The sequence below is a fragment of the Styela clava genome, chromosome 6 (assembly GCF_964204865.1).
Source record: "Styela clava chromosome 6, kaStyClav1.hap1.2, whole genome shotgun sequence".
In the NCBI taxonomy this organism is placed as follows: Eukaryota; Metazoa; Chordata; class Ascidiacea; order Stolidobranchia; family Styelidae; genus Styela; species Styela clava.
Genome location: NC_135255.1, coordinates 15,581,862 through 15,602,602, shown reverse-complemented (window position 1 = coordinate 15,602,602; position 20,741 = coordinate 15,581,862). Strand labels below are relative to the sequence as shown.

General features: G+C 36.4%; 3 protein-coding genes across 3 annotated transcripts; 1 reads left to right on the top strand and 2 right to left on the bottom strand.

Moving 5' to 3' along the window:
- The first annotated feature begins 854 nt into the window (after positions 1–854).
- Positions 855–11,117, top strand: LOC120331617 (DNA replication licensing factor mcm5-A-like). The gene is made up of 16 exons (XM_039398715.2): positions 855–1,158; positions 1,838–1,964; positions 2,571–2,699; positions 3,017–3,189; positions 3,479–3,596; positions 4,214–4,345; positions 4,913–5,123; positions 5,604–5,764; positions 6,036–6,104; positions 6,356–6,496; positions 7,456–7,632; positions 8,188–8,303; positions 9,025–9,148; positions 9,433–9,540; positions 10,075–10,242; positions 10,912–11,117. The coding sequence occupies exons 1-16, from the start codon at positions 980–982 to the stop codon at positions 11,011–11,013; spliced, it is 2,235 nt and encodes a 744-aa protein (XP_039254649.1). The 5' UTR covers positions 855–979; the 3' UTR covers positions 11,014–11,117.
- A 1,027-nt stretch (positions 11,118–12,144) lies between these two features.
- LOC120331100 (vacuolar-sorting protein SNF8-like) lies at positions 12,145–13,812 on the bottom strand. Its single transcript, XM_039398130.2, has 6 exons — positions 13,642–13,812; positions 13,510–13,569; positions 13,283–13,434; positions 12,873–12,948; positions 12,689–12,799; positions 12,145–12,401 (listed from the first exon to the last, which is right to left on the bottom strand). The coding sequence occupies exons 1-6, from the start codon at positions 13,807–13,809 to the stop codon at positions 12,228–12,230; spliced, it is 741 nt and encodes a 246-aa protein (XP_039254064.2). The 5' UTR covers positions 13,810–13,812; the 3' UTR covers positions 12,145–12,227.
- Positions 13,813–13,858: 46 nt separating this feature from the next.
- Positions 13,859–14,986, bottom strand: LOC120331101 (nucleoside diphosphate kinase B-like). Its single transcript, XM_039398131.2, has one exon. It carries the CDS (start codon positions 14,930–14,932, stop codon positions 14,411–14,413), a length of 522 nt encoding a protein of 173 aa, XP_039254065.1. The 5' UTR covers positions 14,933–14,986; the 3' UTR covers positions 13,859–14,410.
- Between the last annotated feature and the right edge of the window lie 5,755 nt (positions 14,987–20,741).

Below are 20,741 nucleotides of genomic sequence, written 5' to 3'. Positions count from 1 at the left end.
AAACTGAAATGTTAGCTAACGGTATATGAATCCATGCTCAGACGAGACAGATTGTTTTTATAAACAAGAAGCATAAAGAGACAATGTATAACGTATAAGAAAAAGTTGAAATGATTTCGTTCGACAAAAAAAGAAATCGTATAAAATCAATATGTGATGTAAGGAACGAAAAGCAACATTTAATCGTGATTCGTGGGTACCAATTTTCCGCGTTGGCCGTTACCTATCTGAAATTCGCTGGCCTAGTTAAATTTTCACTCACAGCTAACTTTGCTATTTTGAACGAGCTTTTCGAAATATAACGATATGTGGTAAACGCTAGCTACGATCGTGAGTTGCATCAGAGATGACATTGCTGTGTTGCTATCACCAACAATATGGTGCAATAATATACAATATCATCATGAATTTTAACTTAAAAATAAATGAAACAGGAAAAAATACGTTATGTATCTAATGATGAAAAATACTGAGAAGGGGAGCTGCAGAAAATTTCACGTTTCATGACCTATAGGTGCTTTCATGAGCTTTTACGAGAGGGTATATCGTCGATCGCTCCTTGCTACAGATGTTACTAAACTTTGAAACTGACGTCATATTTGCTTTTTTTTCCCTACAATCACGACGTATTTGAAAATATGTGTCTTTATTAACAGTTAATTATAATATATTCACAAGAAGGAATGGTCCAATGAATTAACAGAACAAAAATTAACTGGCAATCTACTTTTACCATTTTATAGAAGGTGCAGAAATATTATATGACGAAGTGAAATTAAATGGCGACGGCTCTGTCTTCACGCATGTAGCTCTCGCGGTACGCTAAACACGTGACATCAACCCCGCGAAAAATCAAGGCCTCAGTTGTTCAGAGCCAAGACAGCTAGAGGATTGATTGTTTGTTGTGTTGTTTCGTAGGGCGTTTGTATTTTGTTTTTCATTTGGTATACTTATAGAGCATTATATTATCGTCTTGGTTATGGCTTCTATGACTGGTTTCGATGATCCTGGAGTTTTCTTCAGCGATAATTTTGGAGGTCAATCTGAGGATCAAACTGATAACAGACATGTTCAGAGAACGCTGATAAAAAAGAAATTGAGGGATTTCTTGAGAGAATTTCATGTTACAATTGAAGGCGGAGTCACCTATGCTTACAGGTATTATGATGAACATTTACCTTTTTGATGGGGTTACTAGAATATCTGAATATGTTATTCTGGTTATTACGGTATTTCATACAGACATAAGTTATGATAAATATGTAAATCCTATCCAAATGCTTGAATGCCTCAATCTTAAAGATTTTTTGCTTTATCACTTTTCTGTCTGTCTGTTTGTGCAATTGCAATACCGGTATTGTATTTGTTATGTAAACATTGAACAAGTACTAATTGTTAACACTCTGATACTGCATTGTAAACCTGCCATTTCTGCATTTACATTTGAAAGCTTAGTCATTGTAGCATTACCGACACCGTAATATAAAAAATTTTGCTAACATTCTAACATTTGTAATTAAGACTCGTAGCTGTATGCAGGTATGAGTAGATGGGTGAATTGGGTATTTATAACAGCCAGAATAAATGTATGTCCCATCCTCTAACTAAATCTTATCCTAATGCAGTAATGCAGTAATGACTGAATGATAAATGAAAATAGCTATTTGGATATAGGCATGGATCTATTTTACATTTGCAGATTTGATCAAATGAAAAAAATCAATTAAGTTATACTGAAATAACAAATTCCCAGTCATTTATCATGTCAATTAGTGATTAATACGGTTGTATGTCCTAATTTCTGCCACAGTCGGATTCAAATCTTTATTTGTTTCAGAGATCAACTAAAAAGAAATTACAATCTTGGAGAATATTGGGTCGAAGTTGATCTTGGTCACTTGGCGTCTTATGATGATGACTTAGCAGATTGTTTGATGAAACAACCCGTCGAATATCATCCTTTGGTATAAAAGATTTACTTAACTATTTCAATTTGGCAAATTAAAGATATAAAAAAAATATGAAACTGATGGCTATCATCTCACCTGGTGTAATAAATTCAGCATGCGATGCCAAACTGGGAAAAGTTTCCTCCTTCCAGAAAAGTACCTTTTTAAATAACGGTGGCCCAAATACATATGAAAACACTTAATTGTTTATCACTGCTCATTGTCAAGCAATAGTAAATTTTTAAAGACACATGACTGAGATGGGGCGTTTATATATAATATAGCCTACATTAATACTGTGTTCATTGAGAATCGAATTTTGATTTCAATCTTGACTCAATTATTAATATTTCCAATTTTTTCACATATTCACATTATCATACTAGCTAAAGTGAAAAAGCATCATTATAGGTTTCTTTAAACTTTGGACATCTTTAATAAAGCTGAGAATATTTAAACTTTGTCTTTCTCTTGAATGGCTGGAGGTAACAAGAATATGAGACTTAAGTTTAATGCAGCAATTTTGCTTATTATTTTTATTCTGTCAATTGTAGTTGATATCAAATTTAGAATACTATATTTTTTCTCATATATATCACTGTGTGTGTTCACCTTATTTAGTTTGAACAAGCTGCAAAGGAAATTGCTGATGAAGTCACTCGACCACGACCAGAGGGGGAAGAAGTTGTTCATGCGGTACAAGTACTTCTACAATCAACGGCAATTCCAACTTCTGTTCGAAGCTTGAAGGTATTGAAATATTGAGGTTTACTCAGCATGAACTCATATCAACAGCCTTTTTGAATATTTATAAAACTTTTTTAAGAGTTATGTCAAAGATATGAACAAAACTATGGGTTCAAACTAGACTCTTAATAAATTTTAAATTCAATAGATTTATTTAATCATCTTCATTAAATGTCATTATTCACTTATTGTTCTTCTCAGTATGTTTTCCACTACTTGAAAAGTATGACAATATTTGCTCTGTCTATCATGTTTTCAATCGATTGAAACTGTATATAATATTAGCTGTATTTTGACAACACTTTGTCATATCTTTGCAGGCTGACCAGATGTCAAAGCTTGTCAAAGTCCCAGGAATCATTGTTTCAGCGACAGCTATTCGAGCAAAAGCGATTAAACTTGGCCTCCAATGTCGATCATGTCGAGCCACAATAAATGATGTTATAGTGAAACCTGGTTTTGAAGGATATAGTTTACCAAGAAAATGCGTAACGTCAGTGAATATTTTAGTTATTGCATTTTTCTTTTTGATGCTATATATATGCCATTCGGTATTACCCTGTGATACAAAAGCTATGCTTTGGCGTCAATGTTTGATTGCTCATCATTCTTCTAACATTGGACTGGGATGGCATCCTATTCTACACTTTCCAAAGTTGGGAGTCTAAGTTCTCATATCTCAAAGTCTGAACGAATTGAAAGAAAATTAACTTAGAACTAGTTCATACTTTATTCATTAAATTTCAGTAGTTAGTAACTCATTTTCAATTTTTTTACATCAGCGAGGCACAAGGAAGAGAACCCTGTCCACTCGATCCATTTTTCATTGTTCCTGAGAAATGTGAATGTGTTGATTTTCAAACCTTGAAGCTTCAAGAAGCACCAGATGCCGTACCACAGGTGAATAAGCTAAAGCAGATAGTCTACAAGATACATATTTGATTATTATATTTTCTACACATTTATTTGTTCCACCATCACCACCTATTTCTTCAACAGCAGTCTGCCAAGAATAGTGTTTTTTCATTGCCTGTAACAGGTCAAACTAAAGACTACAGTAGGCCTGATTATATGTTTACCTATTAAGGCTATTCCGGCGAACCACAAGTATTTGATTACAGTTATAATCAATCATTTCGTAGGAAGTTAATCAAATTTTGATTCTTTAATCAGATTTATCTGTTGATTTATATCCAATTTCTGAAATTTTATGGGATAAAATTTTTATTATATATATGCAGTACATACAGTTGCTCCACTCAACATCTCAGTATCATAATTTTGAGTTACTCATGGACATGCAATCGAGAGTGCAAAGTAATTTCTAAAACCACTTCGTTATTTTCGAATTAATCTGACTCACACTGGACTGGGTTAAATGAACATGATATTAACAGCTAGTGTGTCTCGACTCTTTTTTTTCACAACCCTAAAAAACTAGGTAATTGTGAAATAGGCAATAATTTAGGCATCCGGTTAAATTAGAATGCAATTTTTTGTAAAACATATTTTTACAGGGTGAAATGCCAAGACACCTGCAACTATATATTGACCGCTACCTCTGTGACAAAGTTGTGCCAGGAAATAAAGTGACTGTGATTGGAATATATGCCATACGAGGATCATCTACAAGTGTATCATCAAAATCAGTAAGTTTGTGTCTGAATAAAATTTATTCAAAATGTGTAGTGTTTTTTTTTAACTATCAATGTAACAAATTCCCCAGAAATACCAATAACTTCCCGGTTTGGTAATAACTAATAAGTTTATAATAAGATCATTAGTACTGCATGGTTGGCAATGTCATTAAAGATTGGGTACTCCAGTAGTGTGTCTACCAGTCACCATGTTAGGGTTAGGCCATGATTTTATTCCGATTTTCCTTATTTTAGTTCTATTATGGATTCGTGGACTAACTGTGCTAGCCAAGTGAATATACCCTTTGACCATCGGCTTCAGTTCCTTTACATAACTTGATGTAAAGTAGGCGAACAAAGTTAGTTACGTCCATATTGGTACACACACATCCGGAGCGCTAAAGATTGTATATATTAATTCGTTTCTTATTGTCTTATTAAACCGGATCTGACCAGTTTAAGCTGGAATAATGTACTTACCGGTAAATAAGGATATATTTTAGTGTTTTCAATAAAAGCCAAAATCTGTTTTGTTCACTGCTCTTATTTTCAACCATTTATACCTCTTCACAATCATAGAAAAACATGAAAGCGAGAGGTGTTGGTGTCGGTATCAGGACACCATATCTTCGAGTGTTGGGTGTTGAGGCTACTGCTGGAGCAACTGGACACAAAATGGGGACTTCACTTACTGCTGAGGAAGAAGAAAATATCAGACGATTGACACAAAATCCCAACATATACGATGTTATCAGTCGGTCGATCGCTCCATCAATCTTCGGAAGTGATGGTAAGTTTGCACTTGTAATAAGAACAAGAAGGAATGTTATTTGTTCTTGTGATGCAAAAACTTTTAAATGTATCAGGAATAGGAAGCTTAGTCAGCTTTGTACATCCAGTACTAAATGATTTTTTGGAGTGTGTTTGGAGTATTTTCATTATTAGGCCTCAAGTATTTTGCTGACCTGTACTGAATTTGGGTTCTAGTCAACAATCCCGTAGTATGTGCAACAAGATGGCGGACACCTGAACATAGTATGTGTACCAGGTTAGGGTTATACCATAATTTTATTCCAATTTTTCTTATTTGAGTTCTGGTGTCCGCCATCTTGGTGCATATACTATGGGAGCGCTGAGTTTTTAATACTGAATCCTTTATCGTACTACCAATCTTGTTAAGTTTTCTAATCATTATAAAATAGTTACAATGAACCAAAACTGAAGAGGCCCATCTAGTTGTAAATTCTAACCATCATTTTTTTCATCATAGATATGAAGAAAGCCATAGCTTGTCTTCTGTTTGGTGGATCTCGTAAACGACTTCCTGATGGATTGACGAGAAGAGGAGATATAAACTTATTGATGTTAGGAGATCCTGGAACAGCTAAATCTCAGCTTCTGAAATTTGTGGAACAAGTATCACCTATTGCAGTAAGTTATAATCATTGTGATATCAGTATTTTTGTTGTAACTTGTATGCTCATCTGTTTTGATGAAATCGCCTTTATTTTGTTGACTGTTGCTAGGTGGTTTATTCCAACATACTAATGAGGATTAAGGGGAGAGGGAGATCCCAATTATAAATACGAATATCCTCGCATATAAGACGACCCCTTAAAAAAACAGCACTAAAACAGTGAATTCATAAAAATTTGCATTAAAGCCGACCCTACTCGCTCCTTTTAAAATTTCTTAATTCCAGGTCTACACGTCTGGAAAGGGAAGCAGTGCTGCAGGATTAACCGCTTCTGTAATAAAAGACCCGAGCACAGTGAGTTGCATAATCTATCACACCCCTGTTACTTTTTACTGGTTCGGTAAACATATTGAGTTTCAATCATGTGCGGTAAATTTGATCGCCAATTTGACTTGTGGAGTTGATTAATTTGAAATCTTTGTTTTGCAGATGTAATTATATATATATGTAAGCCATTGGACGGGTAATAATCCGACCGAATGTGATTATGTTGAATTGACTGTTATGTTTTCAGTAATCTACTATTTAATGTTTTTATTTTGCAGAGAAATTTTGTGATGGAAGGTGGTGCAATGGTTCTCGCAGATGGGGGTGTTGTATGCATTGATGAATTTGATAAAATGAGAGAGGATGATCGTGTTGCTATCCACGAAGCCATGGAACAGCAGACTATCTCCATTGCGAAGGTTGGAATGTATACGACATTATTTGCAACAATTGTTAATCATATTTACGCATAATTTCTATTTGATTGGTATTGCAAAATGTTTTAGTTTTATATCTAATATTATATGCTGGTTCGGTGTAGTTATTAGTTACTGAGAATTTTAACTTTATTATTTATCGATCTTGATCGGTAAGTATGTTGATAGGTATTTGTCTGTTTGTTTGTTTGTCTGATAGATACATGCAATATCTCACGAAAGCGAGGTTGAATCTGCTCCAAACTTTGCATATGCATTCATATCTCGGACCAGAAGCCTATTGATTTTGGATGAATTATGTCGTATAATTAGCGAGTTATTAATTAATAAGTGACGAAGAGATCTAGATTTTTGCAAAGCGAGAGAACGTGTATGACCTGGATTTTTTGAGGCGAGAGCGTGCATGTGCTGAGTGTTTGTGTGCGATGCGCAAGTTTCCATCGAGAAAGTTTCCACGCTATTGAGTCTGAGCGATGGATACACATACACTTGTCACACCACTAAAACGATAAATCGGCGATCTCTGATCGCTATCTCATTTGGTAATTACTCCATTCAAACTATAGTGCGAATTTGTAAAGTTAAATTGTCATTATTATGCCTTCAGTTGGGTATATTTCTAGATCAGCAGATTTGTATCCAGTGTTCCGCTACCCACGACAGTTCACAATCAAATACCTTTTAGGTTTGCCGCTATTATCAAACTTGCTATACTCTCGAAGATCATATTGTTTTGCTATTATTAGATTTGCTTTTATATATATATTTATAGTTTGTACAATTCTTCTTCTTGTAGTCTTACAACTTACAAGTATTGCACAGGTGTTTCTCGAACCTCTGGATTGTTTTATTTAGTTCCTCTCCACCAAAAAGATTGAAAACCACTGTTCTAGATATTAATGCCACCAATGAATAATTCAACCAATATCTTATCTACGCAGGCTGGCATCACAACAACCCTCAACTCTCGTTGCTCTGTACTGGCTGCTGCAAACTCAGTTTATGGACGATGGGATGATACAAAAGGAGCACAAAACATCGATTTTATGCCGACAATCTTGTCCAGATTTGACATGATTTTTATTGTGAAAGATCAACATGATCAAGCTAGAGATATTGTAAGATTATTTATTTTGTTATAAAACTTAGTTATTCATGGGTTTTATATGAGATTTTGTAATGGTTCTGAGAGAGAACGGCCACTAACATACTGAATATGATATAGTTTTTCCTTACACACCTCTTTTGCTCCAAACAAGACCCTTACAAATAGCCATTGATATGTGATGATCCGTAAGGAGTTAACTTTAAATTTGGAGAATCCTGAATCTACCCATTTGCATACATAGCCCATTGGTTACATTTTGGGTGAGACAGAAGGCACAGCATTTGAATCTGCGATGCCGGGTCATTGCGCTGCCAAAAGGCGGCAAATTACACATAATTGACATGACTAAACTATCTGAGATGTAAATTTGTGAGAACCTGATACTTTTGTAAAATTTATAGGACCTTTACATGCGCACGATTCACACAGATTGTTCGAAATATCTTTCAAAATCTAAAAAAGGATATAAAAACCTTCGAAAAAAATTTATTTGGATGTTCAGTTTTTTGTATGAATGTCCCACCTTATTTTAGTTGTAATGGCATATTAATCATTTTCATTCAAGACACTTGCTAAGCATGTAATGGGAGTTCATATGACTGCACAAACTGCCAAACAAACAGCAACAGAAGGTGAAATCAATCTGCAAACATTGAAGAAATATATTGCTTATGCAAGAAAGTAAGATAACTAAATAAATTCATCTATATTTTCAAATGAAGAATATAAGAATTTGGGAGAAGCGGTGCTGTAAGAAAGACACATAGCATGGGTTGTTGTAGCTTGATGTGATTAAGCACAGTATAGCTAAGGCATGTGACCTCTTAGGGGGTCAAAGCACATCTGTATTTAATTAGGACTAAGATTTTCGCTACCAGTGTTGTCTCAGTGTTTGTTTGAATTTTGTTTACTATGTGATCAATATACTTGTCAATATCATTTGCTTCCTAAAAAGCGCCACTGTGTAGTTTTATGTTTGCTTCATGCATACTAGAACAATGACATTGATGGTCGTCAACGGGAGGAAGAGTAATTCCTGACATTGTGGGTGAGGGATGACATGGACCTCTTTCTTAATGTCCAATGGTTATCACCTCAAGATGTTAGGTTACAAGTCATTATTTTAGGTACTCCTGTAGTGTGTGTACCAGTTTAGGGTTAGGCCATAATTTTATTCCTATTTTACCAGTTTTAGTTTTATTACGAGTTCTGGAACTGTCTGTGTTAGCCAAGTGTATATACTATATACCCCCTTTTTACAGCTTGATGTAAAATAGGCGACCAAAATTAGTTACCTCCATATTGGTACACACACTTCTGGAGTGCCTCCTTTTAATTTTCCTGAATATTTAAGTTTATTGATTTAGAAAATGAAATTCAAATTTTCACTATTTTATTTCAGTAAATGTGGTCCACGATTGTCGGCCTCGGCATGTGAAAAACTAAAAAATCGTTATGTTCTGATGAGAGCGGGAGCCCATTCACATGAAATGGAAACTGAAAAGAAGACATCTATACCAATCACAGTAAGTGCAAATATTGTTATAAGGCTGTCCATGAAGTCCCTTTACAATTTCAATTTTGTTGTGAAGTCATTTCTCAATATATCTTAACCAGGTTTGTTGTTTTAATCAGCAATTGTTCCAAGTATTTTTACTTCATTTAATACTTCTGTGACGGCCAAATCAATATATGGTATCAATAAATTCCCGTTGCAATTTCAAAACATTTTAAGACTTTATCGACACCCTATATATTGAAACTGCTTTTCCGGTTTTATTCCATCAAAAAAAATTCAACTTTTCAACAGGTTCGTCAATTGGAAGCCATTGTTCGAATTTCAGAATCTCTCGCAAAGATGCGTTTGGCTCCATTTGCTGGTGAAGCTGAAGTGGACGAAGCTTTGAGATTGTTTCAGGTAATTGTGATGACTCGCTTAAAAATTACCGGAAACATTGGTTGCGCAAAACTTAGTCTCGGGCAACGTACCCAGTGTCACTTGTTGCACACTAACACTAATATACGTCTTTTCAGTAGACTAATTTATTGCCTCGTGTTTGGTAATGGAAACAATGTTTATACAGAACTTAACATCGAGCCTGATAGTTCCGAGTCTTCTGCTGCACACTAACACAAGATAGCTTGGCATTTTTCATTCGAGTCCAGTTTTTTTTTAACTCCCATCTTTTTCTGCAGAAATTCAAAATAAAATGAGTTGACGGGGTATTTCTAACATTCTATTAGATAATGCTTGCATATGCCAAAGTTTTCATTATCAAAATTTACTTTCCTTGGAAGTTAAAAGCTGAAATTGGAATTTTATTCAACTAAGAGAAACAAACTCAAAATATTTTTAGTCAAGTCAAAAGTTTTTTTCAACTTCAAGAGTCTTGGAAAATTCACAGGCTTGCTAAATAATATTACGGCATTTACAAATTTGATTTTCATTCAGGTTTCCACTCTTGACGCTGCAACGACTGGAAACTTAGCTGGAGTGGAAGGTTTCACATCTGATGCGGATCACGAAATGTTGAATAGAATTGAAAAACAAATAAAACGAAGATTTGTCATTGGATCGCAAGTATCAGAATATGCCATCGTACAAGATTTCACCAAACAGGTATGTACCCGGTTGGGACATAATATTTTATTCAAATTTTCCTCATTTTGGTTTTATTACGAGTTCGGGGACTAGCCAAGTCACTCCCGTAGTATTTGTACCTGAAATTATATCCTAACCCTAAACTGGTACACATACTACTTTTCGGTGTCCGCCATTACTGTTCACATACTACATGAGTACCAAATATTCAACAACACAAGGCATATTGCAGGCCATGTTATGCATGTGTACGTACATAAAGATCTATTTTTCGTGCATGGGGGCAGTGTTTTTGAAAAGCTTCACGCGAGTGCCACTTTGCTACACTTGTAGGACTGCCCCACTGTTTTGAGGGTTGATATAAATTGCAATAAGTTGACATAAGCCTATGAAAAGTAATTGAGTGATTTGTTCTGGGTAAGGATAGTATAGATATAACAATACTTTGATTGGCCGGAAGGTTAGAGCATTCTTATGAAGTAAGATTTATTATACTATAGATTATCAATTACTATTGATTGATTGATGAAAGGGCGGTACAATATTTTTGAGGGACTGTTTTGAAAAATGAATGATTCAAAGTTTATCTCAGTACTAATTTCCCTAAATTTGACTGACACTATGTGTTACTAACTGATATAGTATTTTATTTTTCATATGACCTGAAACATTGATTTACATTTTCAGAAATATCCTGAGCGTGCAATATACAAGGTATTGCAACTGATGATAAAACGTGGAGAAATACAACACCGAATGCAGAGAAAAATGATGTTTAGAGTCAAATAAGTGTTTTTGTGAATCTACCACTCTGTTGCCGGAAATTGTCATGTTCCAATCTTAGAAATCATGTTGTTTATATTTGTAAATATATTGAGTTTGTGCATTTCGTATATTGGTGTGACCTCGTATCATTGGAAACCGGTTTGGTCATTGCGGTTCAAACTTAGCCGTGGTCTGTTCGTTTTTTTTGCTAAAGCGATAATGAGATAGCTGTTATTTGTTAACATAATCTAACATCTTTGAATAGTTCAAAAATTTCGCATATTCGCGAGATCGACATGTGTAGGGTTAGTGACTGGTGTTTGATAAGGGTTGATGCTTTTCCCTGCATAAATTTGTGTATATTTCAGTTAAACGACTGCTCTTCGTCAGTACCTATTATTCACCTCTATACCAACTTGCACCATCCTGTGTAGTTTCAATAGCTCTTGGCAATGCAGAAGCTGCTTGCACATTGGTTTTGCTAAAGTCACTGTTACCTCTTCGTGATTGCACATGTGGGGAAATATTTGCTAAGCCGGGTGCGCTGCTTGCATTGCTATCAATATCCTAGTTCTTTTCGTATTGTACAGAACTATAGCTAGAAAAGAGGCTTTACAAGAAGTAGTAACCCTCGCATATCTCGTCAGTTTTATGGCTACTCCCATAGTATGTGCACCAAGATGACTGGAGCGTAGCATGCGTACCAGGTTAGGCCATACTTTCAGGTACAAATCTTTTGGAGGTATTAGTCCTGCAAATTTCCAGTGCACTGACAAAGCTTATCACTTAAATTCTAATAGAGTGAACATTTTACCACACCTCAATTTATATTCTGTACCAATGGTATCATTTGCTCTACCTTATTTAGTAATCAGTTTCTTATGCAGTCTGCTGAACAAACAACTTATTGCCAAGAAAAAAAACTTGGAACAGGAAATATTTTTTAAAAATCTCTTGGCAGATAAGAGAGAAACGCATGCAGAAAGAAGTGTTTTCTGAAATACATGGGCCCATACAGCGTATGAGGTATGACAAGCCAAGAAAACAACACTTTCAGCACTCTCGGACAAAGCACAAAAGCCAAAAAATATTTATGTGTGCCGAAAGGAGTATTTTTTGACACACGTAGGCCCATACAGCACATGACAAAATTCGCAAGTTGTGATAAATATATTCAGTGATACAAAAAACGTTGATAATATATATTGCACAGTGATGAAGTATATAATGCATTCAATTCAATCTGCTTCATTGAAGAGTGAGGGAAACCAATACCATCGTTGTCTATCAGGTGACTGATCATCCACCCAGGCCATTCCTTCTCTGACAAGATGCTCGAGAATATGCTGGGATCTTTCACCTTTCCAAGATAACGATTTCTCAATGTGGGCACAGTTGACTTTGCCATGGTTCTGAGAAGAATATCAATTAAGCTGAGCAACTTTCCTAATTAACACAAGTCTGGTAGAATCTAACTTGCTTAGATGAGTTATTTGTTACCTAGCATCTTGAGGTAACGACCATTGAACATTAAGAAAGAGGTTCAGATCATCCCTCACCCACAATGACAGGAATTTTATTCTGCTTCCTTTCGACGACCGTCAGTGTCATTGTAACAGAATGCGTATGCAGACTTGAAACTACACAGCGGCGCTTTTTTCAGAAGCCAAAAAAGAAAAAAAGTTCTATTCATTTTTACCTGTTGGGCAGATTCTAGCACAGCAGTGTGATCCATATTCAGTTCACCTGGGACAGACTGGACCATACATTTCGTTCCATGTCCTAAAATTGCGAATCCACTACCGAACGCCTAAAAAAATGATTTATATTGAAACTTGTGATATGTGTGAAATACTTGATAATCGAAAGCATTCGAATTATACCTTCAATTTCTTAATTGCAGTGACTATATCCTCTTGAGTTACATCTTGGCCATACTTTCCTCTACTCTTCAGAAGTCTAGAATGTTAAGATAACATATTTAAAAACCTTTCAAACAATGTCTGAATAATAAAAGTTTGCTTATGGTATATATGGGCCGCAGCAGTCTTGAGTAATGAACGAATTGAATTAATGTATTATGTTCCACAACATCTTGAGGTAATGATCACTAGACATTAAGAAAGAGGTCTGACCACCCCTCACCCACAATGACATGGATTTTTTCTCTTTCCTTTCGACGACCAACAATATCATTGTCCACGATGACTAAAAAGTCAGCAGTAGACTACACAGTGGTGCTTTTTTGGGAAGGTATCAAGGTTAGTAAAACGTTATAATTACAAATACAGACCTGTGATGTAATTCATGTAAAGTCATAATGCCTCCATTTTTCGGTCTTGTAGCGATGCACACTTCTATGGCTTGAATACCTATTTCATAATAAAAATCTCCAACGCCAAGCATTTCAGACCAAAAGCCTTTACTGGAAGCAAGTGGATCAACCTGTAAAATTGGATAGAGATTAATAATGTACTTATTTGAGTAAAAGTTATCAACTGTTAAATATAGAAAGCATACCCCAATTGCTGCACACATTTGTTGAAACTGATGTCTGAAAGTAGGATTCTTTCGGATTTCCTACAACAAAAACAGAATATTGAAACAAAATTGAAAAATTACCAAAAACCATCATATTGACAAGTTTCTTACTTCTTTGTGCTTCGCTGCAAATTCTTCCAAATTGTTATGGAAAGCTTCAAGCTGGTTGCTTAATTGCTGAAGCTGTTGTGCAGCGAGCTCATTGCCACGCTCCTTGTATTTTGCATCCGCAAGCTTTTTCTTCGTTATGGCTCCAGCTCCTACGCCACGACGGCGCATGATTTTAGTTTTTCGAGTCACACAAAATTAAACATATTACTAGCAGTAACTAAATGATTCAAGAGTGAACATAATATAAATAATTGTGAACTGAACTTTGGGTATTGATATAGAATAACAAGTGATTCAATAAATTGAAACAAGCGTCGACAGTATTAATTAGTTTAGTATTTGAAAAACATGATTACCCATTGTTTGAGAAACAATTAAATTAAAACTAAGTACTAAATTACTTATGCAGTGCAAAGTGACTTACGGGAAAAATAAGCAGCAACAAAACTACAATAACAACATAAATAAGCATTTGTCTGAGATTGCAAACTACAGAACGAACCAAATCAATTATTTTCAAATTATTGTCTCCGTTTGAACACAAAACAAATTGAGTAATTAGTTCAAGATAAATAGCGGCAAAAGTAACAAGATATAACTGTGTTCTGTCTATATTTCTGTATTTAGATATTGCAATAAATGTCTGAATGTGGGAAAATGATTTTCTTTGTGCTGGTAACTAAAATGAAAATATCTACATGGATTATTGAACCAAAAAACAATAATAGACACTTGCTAACAATAATACTAATTCTGATGGATGGAGAAATTATTCGTAAAGCCAGTCACTTTCACAACTTTTATAGTCTGAAAGTTCAGCGTCCTTAAACCAAAGCTTGATTTCTTTGTTTGCAGAATCAACCGCATCTGATCCATGACAAATGTTTCGCCCCACATGTATGCAATAGTCACCCCTGATGGTTCCTGGCAAAGATTTCGCTGGATCTGTCTCTCCAAGCATTACTCTTCCAGTTTTAACCACGCCCAAGCCTTCCCAAACCATAGCAACAACGGGCCCCGAACCCATGTACTTTACAAGACCGGGAAAAAAAGGTTTCTTGCTTAAATCAGCGTAATGTTCTTCAAGATGAGCCTGGCTTGCTTGAATCATTTTCATAGCAACCAATTTGAAGCCTTTTTCTTCAAATCTCTGAATGATTTTACCCACAAGTCCACGTTGGACACCATCGGGCTTAATAGCAATGAATGTTCTTTCGGTATTTGACATTTTATTTTTTGCAGGCTTCTTCCAGAACAGATAACCAAAAATTAACTGAAGAGTAACTATCATCAGGGGAACTAAAAACGATGCCTACCTCGTGAGTGGAGGGACAACACTAGAAGGCTGAAGGAAGAAACGGATGAAGTGGAAGAAAAGCGGAAGTTGGAGTGTTCCCAAAGGTGAAAAATTAAAAAACACTAAAAAGCTGAACACTAAAAGGAAGAAGTGGATGAAATTTCTTCCGACGGCTGGTGAGGTGGTTGAAGACACTAAAAAGCTGAACACTAAAAGGAAGAAGTGGATGAAATTTCTTCCGAAGGCTGGTGAGGTGGTTGAAGACACTAAAAAGCTGAACACTAAAAGGAAGAAGTCGATGAAATTTCTTCCGACGGCTGGTGAGGTGGTTGAAGACACTAAAAAGCTGAACACTAAAAGGAGGAAGTGGATGAAATTTCTTCCGACGGCTGGTGAGGTGGTTGAAGTCACTAAAAAGCTGAACACTAAAAGGAAGAAGTGGATGAAATTTCCTCCGACGGCTGGTGAGGTGGTTGAAGTCACTAAAAAGCTGAACACTAAAAGGAAGAAGTGGATGAAATTTCTTCCGACGGCTGGTGAGGTGGTTGAAGTCACTAAAAAGCTGAACACTAAAAGGAAGAAGTGGATGAAATTTCCTCCGACGGCTGGTGAGGTGGTTGAAGACACTAAAAAGCTGAACACTAAAAGGAAGGAGTGGATGAAATTTCTTCCGACGGCTGGTGAGGTGGTTGAAGTCACTAAAAAGCTGAACACTAAAAGGAAGAAGTGGATGAAATTTCTTCCGACGGCTGGTGAGGTGGTTGAAGACACTAAAAAGCTGAACACTAAAAGGAGGAAGTGGATGAAATTTCCTCCGACGGCTGGTGAGATGGTTGAAGACACTAAAAAGCTGAACACTAAAAGGAGGAAGTGGATGAAATTTCTTCCGACGGCTGGTGAGGTGGTTGAAGACACTAAAAAGCTGAACACTAAAAGGAAGAAGTGGATGAAATTTCTTCCGACGGCTGGTGAGGTGGTTGAAGTCACTAAAAAGCTGAACACTAAAAGGAGGAAGTGGATGAAATTCCTTCCGACGGCTGGTGAGGTGGTTGAAGTCACTAAAAAGCTGAACACTAAAAGGAAGAAGTGGATGAAATTTCTTCCGACGGCTGGTGAGGTGGTTGAAGACACTAAAAAGCTGAACACTAAAAGGAAGAAGTGGATGAAATTTCTTCCGACGGCTGGTGAGATGGTTGAAGACACTAAAAAGCTGAACACTAAAAGGAGGAAGTGGATGAAATTTCTTCCGACGGCTGGTGAGGTGGTTGAAGACACTAAAAAGCTGAACACTAAAAGGAAGAAGTGGATGAAATTTCTTCCGACGGCTGGTAAGGTGGTTGAAGTCACTAAAAAGCTGAACACTAAAAGGAGGAAGTGGATGAAATTTCTTCCGACGGCTGGTGAGGTGGTTGAAGTCACTAAAAAGCTGAACACTAAAAGGAAGAAGTGGATGAAATTTCCTCCGACGGCTGGTGAGGTGGTTGAAGTCACTAAAAAGCTGAACACTAAAAGGAAGAAGTGGATGAAATTTCTTCCGACGGCTGGTAAGGTGGTTGAAGTCACTAAAAAGCTGAACACTAAAAGGAGGAAGTGGATGAAATTTCTTCCGACGGCTGGTGAGGTGGTTGAAGTCACTAAAAAGCTGAACACTAAAAGGAAGAAGTCGATGAAATTTCTTCCGACGGCTGGTGAGGTGGTTGAAGTCACTAAAAAGCTGAACACTAAAAGGAAGAAGTGGATGAAATTTCCTCCGACGGCTGGTGAGGTGGTTGAAGTCACTAAAAAGCTGAACACTAAAAGGAAGAAGTGGATGAAATTTCTTCCGACGGCTGGTGAGGTGGTTGAAGTCACTAAAAAGCTGAACACTAAAAGGAAGAAGTGGATGAAATTTCTTCCGACGGCTGGTGAGGTGGTTGAAGACACCAAAAAGCTGAACACTAAAAGGAGGAAGTGGATGAAATTTCCTCCGACGGCTGGTGAGGTGGTTGAAGACACTAAAAAGCTGAACACTAAAAGGAAGAAGTGGATGAAATTTCTTCCGACGGCTGGTGAGGTGGTTGAAGACACTAAAAAGCTGAACACTAAAAGGAGGAAGTGGATGAAATTTCCTCCGACGGCTGCTGAGCTGGTTGAAGACACTAAAAAGCTGAACACTAAAAGGAAGAAGTGGATGAAATTTCTTTCGACGAATAATGAGGTGGTTGAAATAACTAAAAAGCTGAACACTAAAAGGAAGAAGTGGTTTAAATTTCTTCCGACGAATAATGAGGTGGTTGAAGTCACTAAAAGTGACGTTTTACATCGGTTTCTATTCGCATGAGATCACAAATTTTCATCGACATAAGTCTTGTGCCGCAAGGACGATAATAATTGCTTTTTTGCTCTCGCACAGAACTCTGAGTTATTATATTCATCACCGGCGAGATGATAAATAAAGAAGTGAATCCGTAACCTAACTTATCAAGATTAAAAATTGGGCAATATAAAATACTAAAAATAAAACGGAGAACACTATAAGTTTTGTTTTAGGATGGCCGGCGACAGGGTAAATTTTTTTTTATGTTTTTATTGCAATTGCAGCCGTCGGAAGAAATTTCATCCACTTCTTCCTTTTAGTGTTCAGCTTTTTAGTGTCTTCAACCACCTCACCAGCCGTCGGAGGAAATTTCATCCACTTCCTCCTTTTAGTGTTCAGCTTTTTAGTGTCTTCAACCACCTCACCAGCCGTCGGAAGAAATTTCATTCACTTCTTCCTTTTAGTGTTCAGCTTTTTAGTGACTTCAACCACCTCACCAGCCTTCGGAAGAAACTTCATCCACTTCCTCCTTTTAGTGTTCAGCTTTTTAGTGTCTTCAACCACCTCACCAGCCGTCGGAGGAAATTTCATCCACTTCCTCCTTTTAGTGTTCAGCTTTTTAGTGTCTTCAACCACCTCACCAGCCGTCGGAAGAAATTTCATCCACTTCTTCCTTTTAGTGTTCAGCTTTTTAGTGTCTTCAACCACCTCACCAGCCGTCGGAGGAAATTTCATCCACTTCCTCTTTTTAGTGTTCAGCTTTTTAGTGTCTTCAACCACCTCACCAGCCGTCGGAAGAAATTTCATTCACTTCTTCATTTTAGTGTTCAGCTTTTTAGTGTTTTTTAATTTTTCACCTTTGGGAACACTCTAACTTCCGCTTTTCTTCCACTTCATCCGTTTCTTCCTTCAGCCTTTTAGTGTTGTCCTGAGTGGAGCGTTGAAAGGAAAGAGTTTGCCGTGTGACGCTCAACGTGGACGTCTGTCTCCATACCGCTTTGTGTGGTTGAATTTTTTTTTCGCTCCATGTTAAAAATCATAATAAACGTATTGAACAACTTATTTTTATTCAAAAGTTTGCAATTTTTTTAAAAATTTAAAATGAAATCTATCTATCTTATACCTTTTAGAAAACCAGGCAATTCTACAACAGGTATTCCCTTTTACACCATACACTAACCAAATATTATAAATACATATTTAAAATAGTGAATATGAGGGAGCTGACTCTGATGATCGTATTATCGAAAGTCTATACCGGAAAACTTTGCATATGTTATTGTATATCTTTTCATTGTTACTATTGCACTTTTTTTTTTGTTCTGGTTGACGAAAATAAATCTCTCTCTCTCTCTATCAATGTTCATTCGGCCGTGTCATTACGTAACTTCGAAGTTGCGCAACAATTTCACTTGTCATTCTCAGATTTTATTTTTCGATCTTGGTTTGTACATTTTCATGATACAGTGATAGTAGTTTCTGAAATCCATGAGTTTTGACAAATGTGTTGGATTCAACGTAGGCGATGAGGATTTCAATTACTTATTCTGTTATCGGAATCTTTCCATATGTCGACATCTCAAAGCAAAGACACATAAGTATAAGTTTATTTATATTCATAATCAGCATAAAAGACGATAAAAATAATTATAAAAAAAACATAATAATTAAGGAATCGGGAAAGCGAACAAAACCCTACGTTTTCATGATAGTAGTTCCTGAAATCAGAATGTGTTAGATTCAAAGTAGGCCATGAGGATTTCAATTCTGCAATTAGGCTACTTATTCTGTTATAGGAACCTTTCCATATGTCGACATCTCAAGGCAAAGACACATAAGTAGCCTATAAGATTATTATTATTCATAATCAGCAAAAAAAAAACGATAAAAATAATCATAAAAACAAAATAATTAAAGAATCGGGAAAGCTGGAAAGCGAACAAAACCCTAAGTAAGGTTTAAAACGCATAGATTATAGAATAAAACTGTAAAAAGTGTTGTAATACCTGAATACAGTATTAGCCTACATGTTCGTTCTAGGTTTGCTCAAAGCGTATATATAATACAAGCGAGGCAACGCTAAGGCAATGGACGCCATCTTGTGCCTATTGTTCTCGGTCATCTAACAGGTGCCTTACGAAAAGTTTGTACACTTATTATTGAAACATATTGTACCTATTATTTTCACTAATATTTTAGGTAAAATGTTTCTGTGTTTGCCAAATTGACTTAAATTGTCTTTGAAGACAAGTATACCGGTTGCAGGGTTGCTAGTTGGGGTCTGGTATAGTTTAGTGCCACATGAACTTCTAGTTGGCCTGGCTCAACAGTTTTTGCATTTGTCATTCCTAACCCCCACCTGACTATGTCACCGAAAAATTACGTCATTGTGACGTCACAGTGGCGTAATAAGGCCCACCAAAGTATGTGGATGGTCGTCCAAAACGCACATAAATCGAGCAAGCTATTTCTCTTGCCTTCTCGTCGCAACGATCACGATATGAGAAAGATATCCGACGTCGTTATCGGTGCCGCAGATGCCATTTCGGGCGATCGTAAATATACTTTGGCAAACTCTATGACGTGATGGTGACGTCGTAGTGACTTAATTTTTTGGATGGCATAGTCAGGTGAGGGTTAGGATTAACATATGCAAAATTCGTTATGCTACGCCCACTAGAAGTACTTGAACTAAACTATACTAGTCCCGCAGGGGTTGCTTTCGGAGTAAGTCTGTAAGTTGGCCATTCGAATCATCATCATAATTAACCATTTAAAGATGGCGTTCCTTATGACGTCACAGATGAAAAGTTGTATTCATTCGTCGAAATTACCGACAGACTCAACTTCGCTTCAATGACCGTTTCTATTTTTGGTTAATATTTTTCTTCTGTCAAGCTCCATAATGCCCTACTGCACAGCTTTAGCTAAAAAAACAAATGACATTGTGGGATTGTTGCGGAGACATTTTAAAGCGTCAAATTCACGTATCACTATAAAATCTTTGAAAAAATGATCAAAAATGGTTCTACGTCGTGTTTGTGGTCAAATTCAACGCAATAAAAAGTTTTTTATTTTTAATTGCTGTTATATTGCTGCTATATTCAGGTAGCATGTAGCTTAAAGTTCAAAACCCACCCTTCAATTTCATTCTAGCTCTTATAACAGCTGACTTATTCGATTCGGTAAAACAACACAGTGAAAATTTTCTATTTGACTCCATCGTTTTGTGTTTCCCAAATATGGTACAAGTTATGGCGTCCATGAACTTGTTTAACATTAGGCAAGTTGGTTGTCGGCCGTTAGGTTTCCTCACCCAAGACAAGATTCTGCATCTGGAACAAATAGGTACATAAACTAGCTAACTCAGAGGCTGTGGTTCATGGTATTATTACTGTATTAAGCTGTCTTTTGGACTTCCCCCCCCCCCTCAAGATTAATGTTTGGATCCTATAATGGGCTTTCTCCCCCTCTTAAGGGTCAACTTGAGATCTTATCCTATACCGA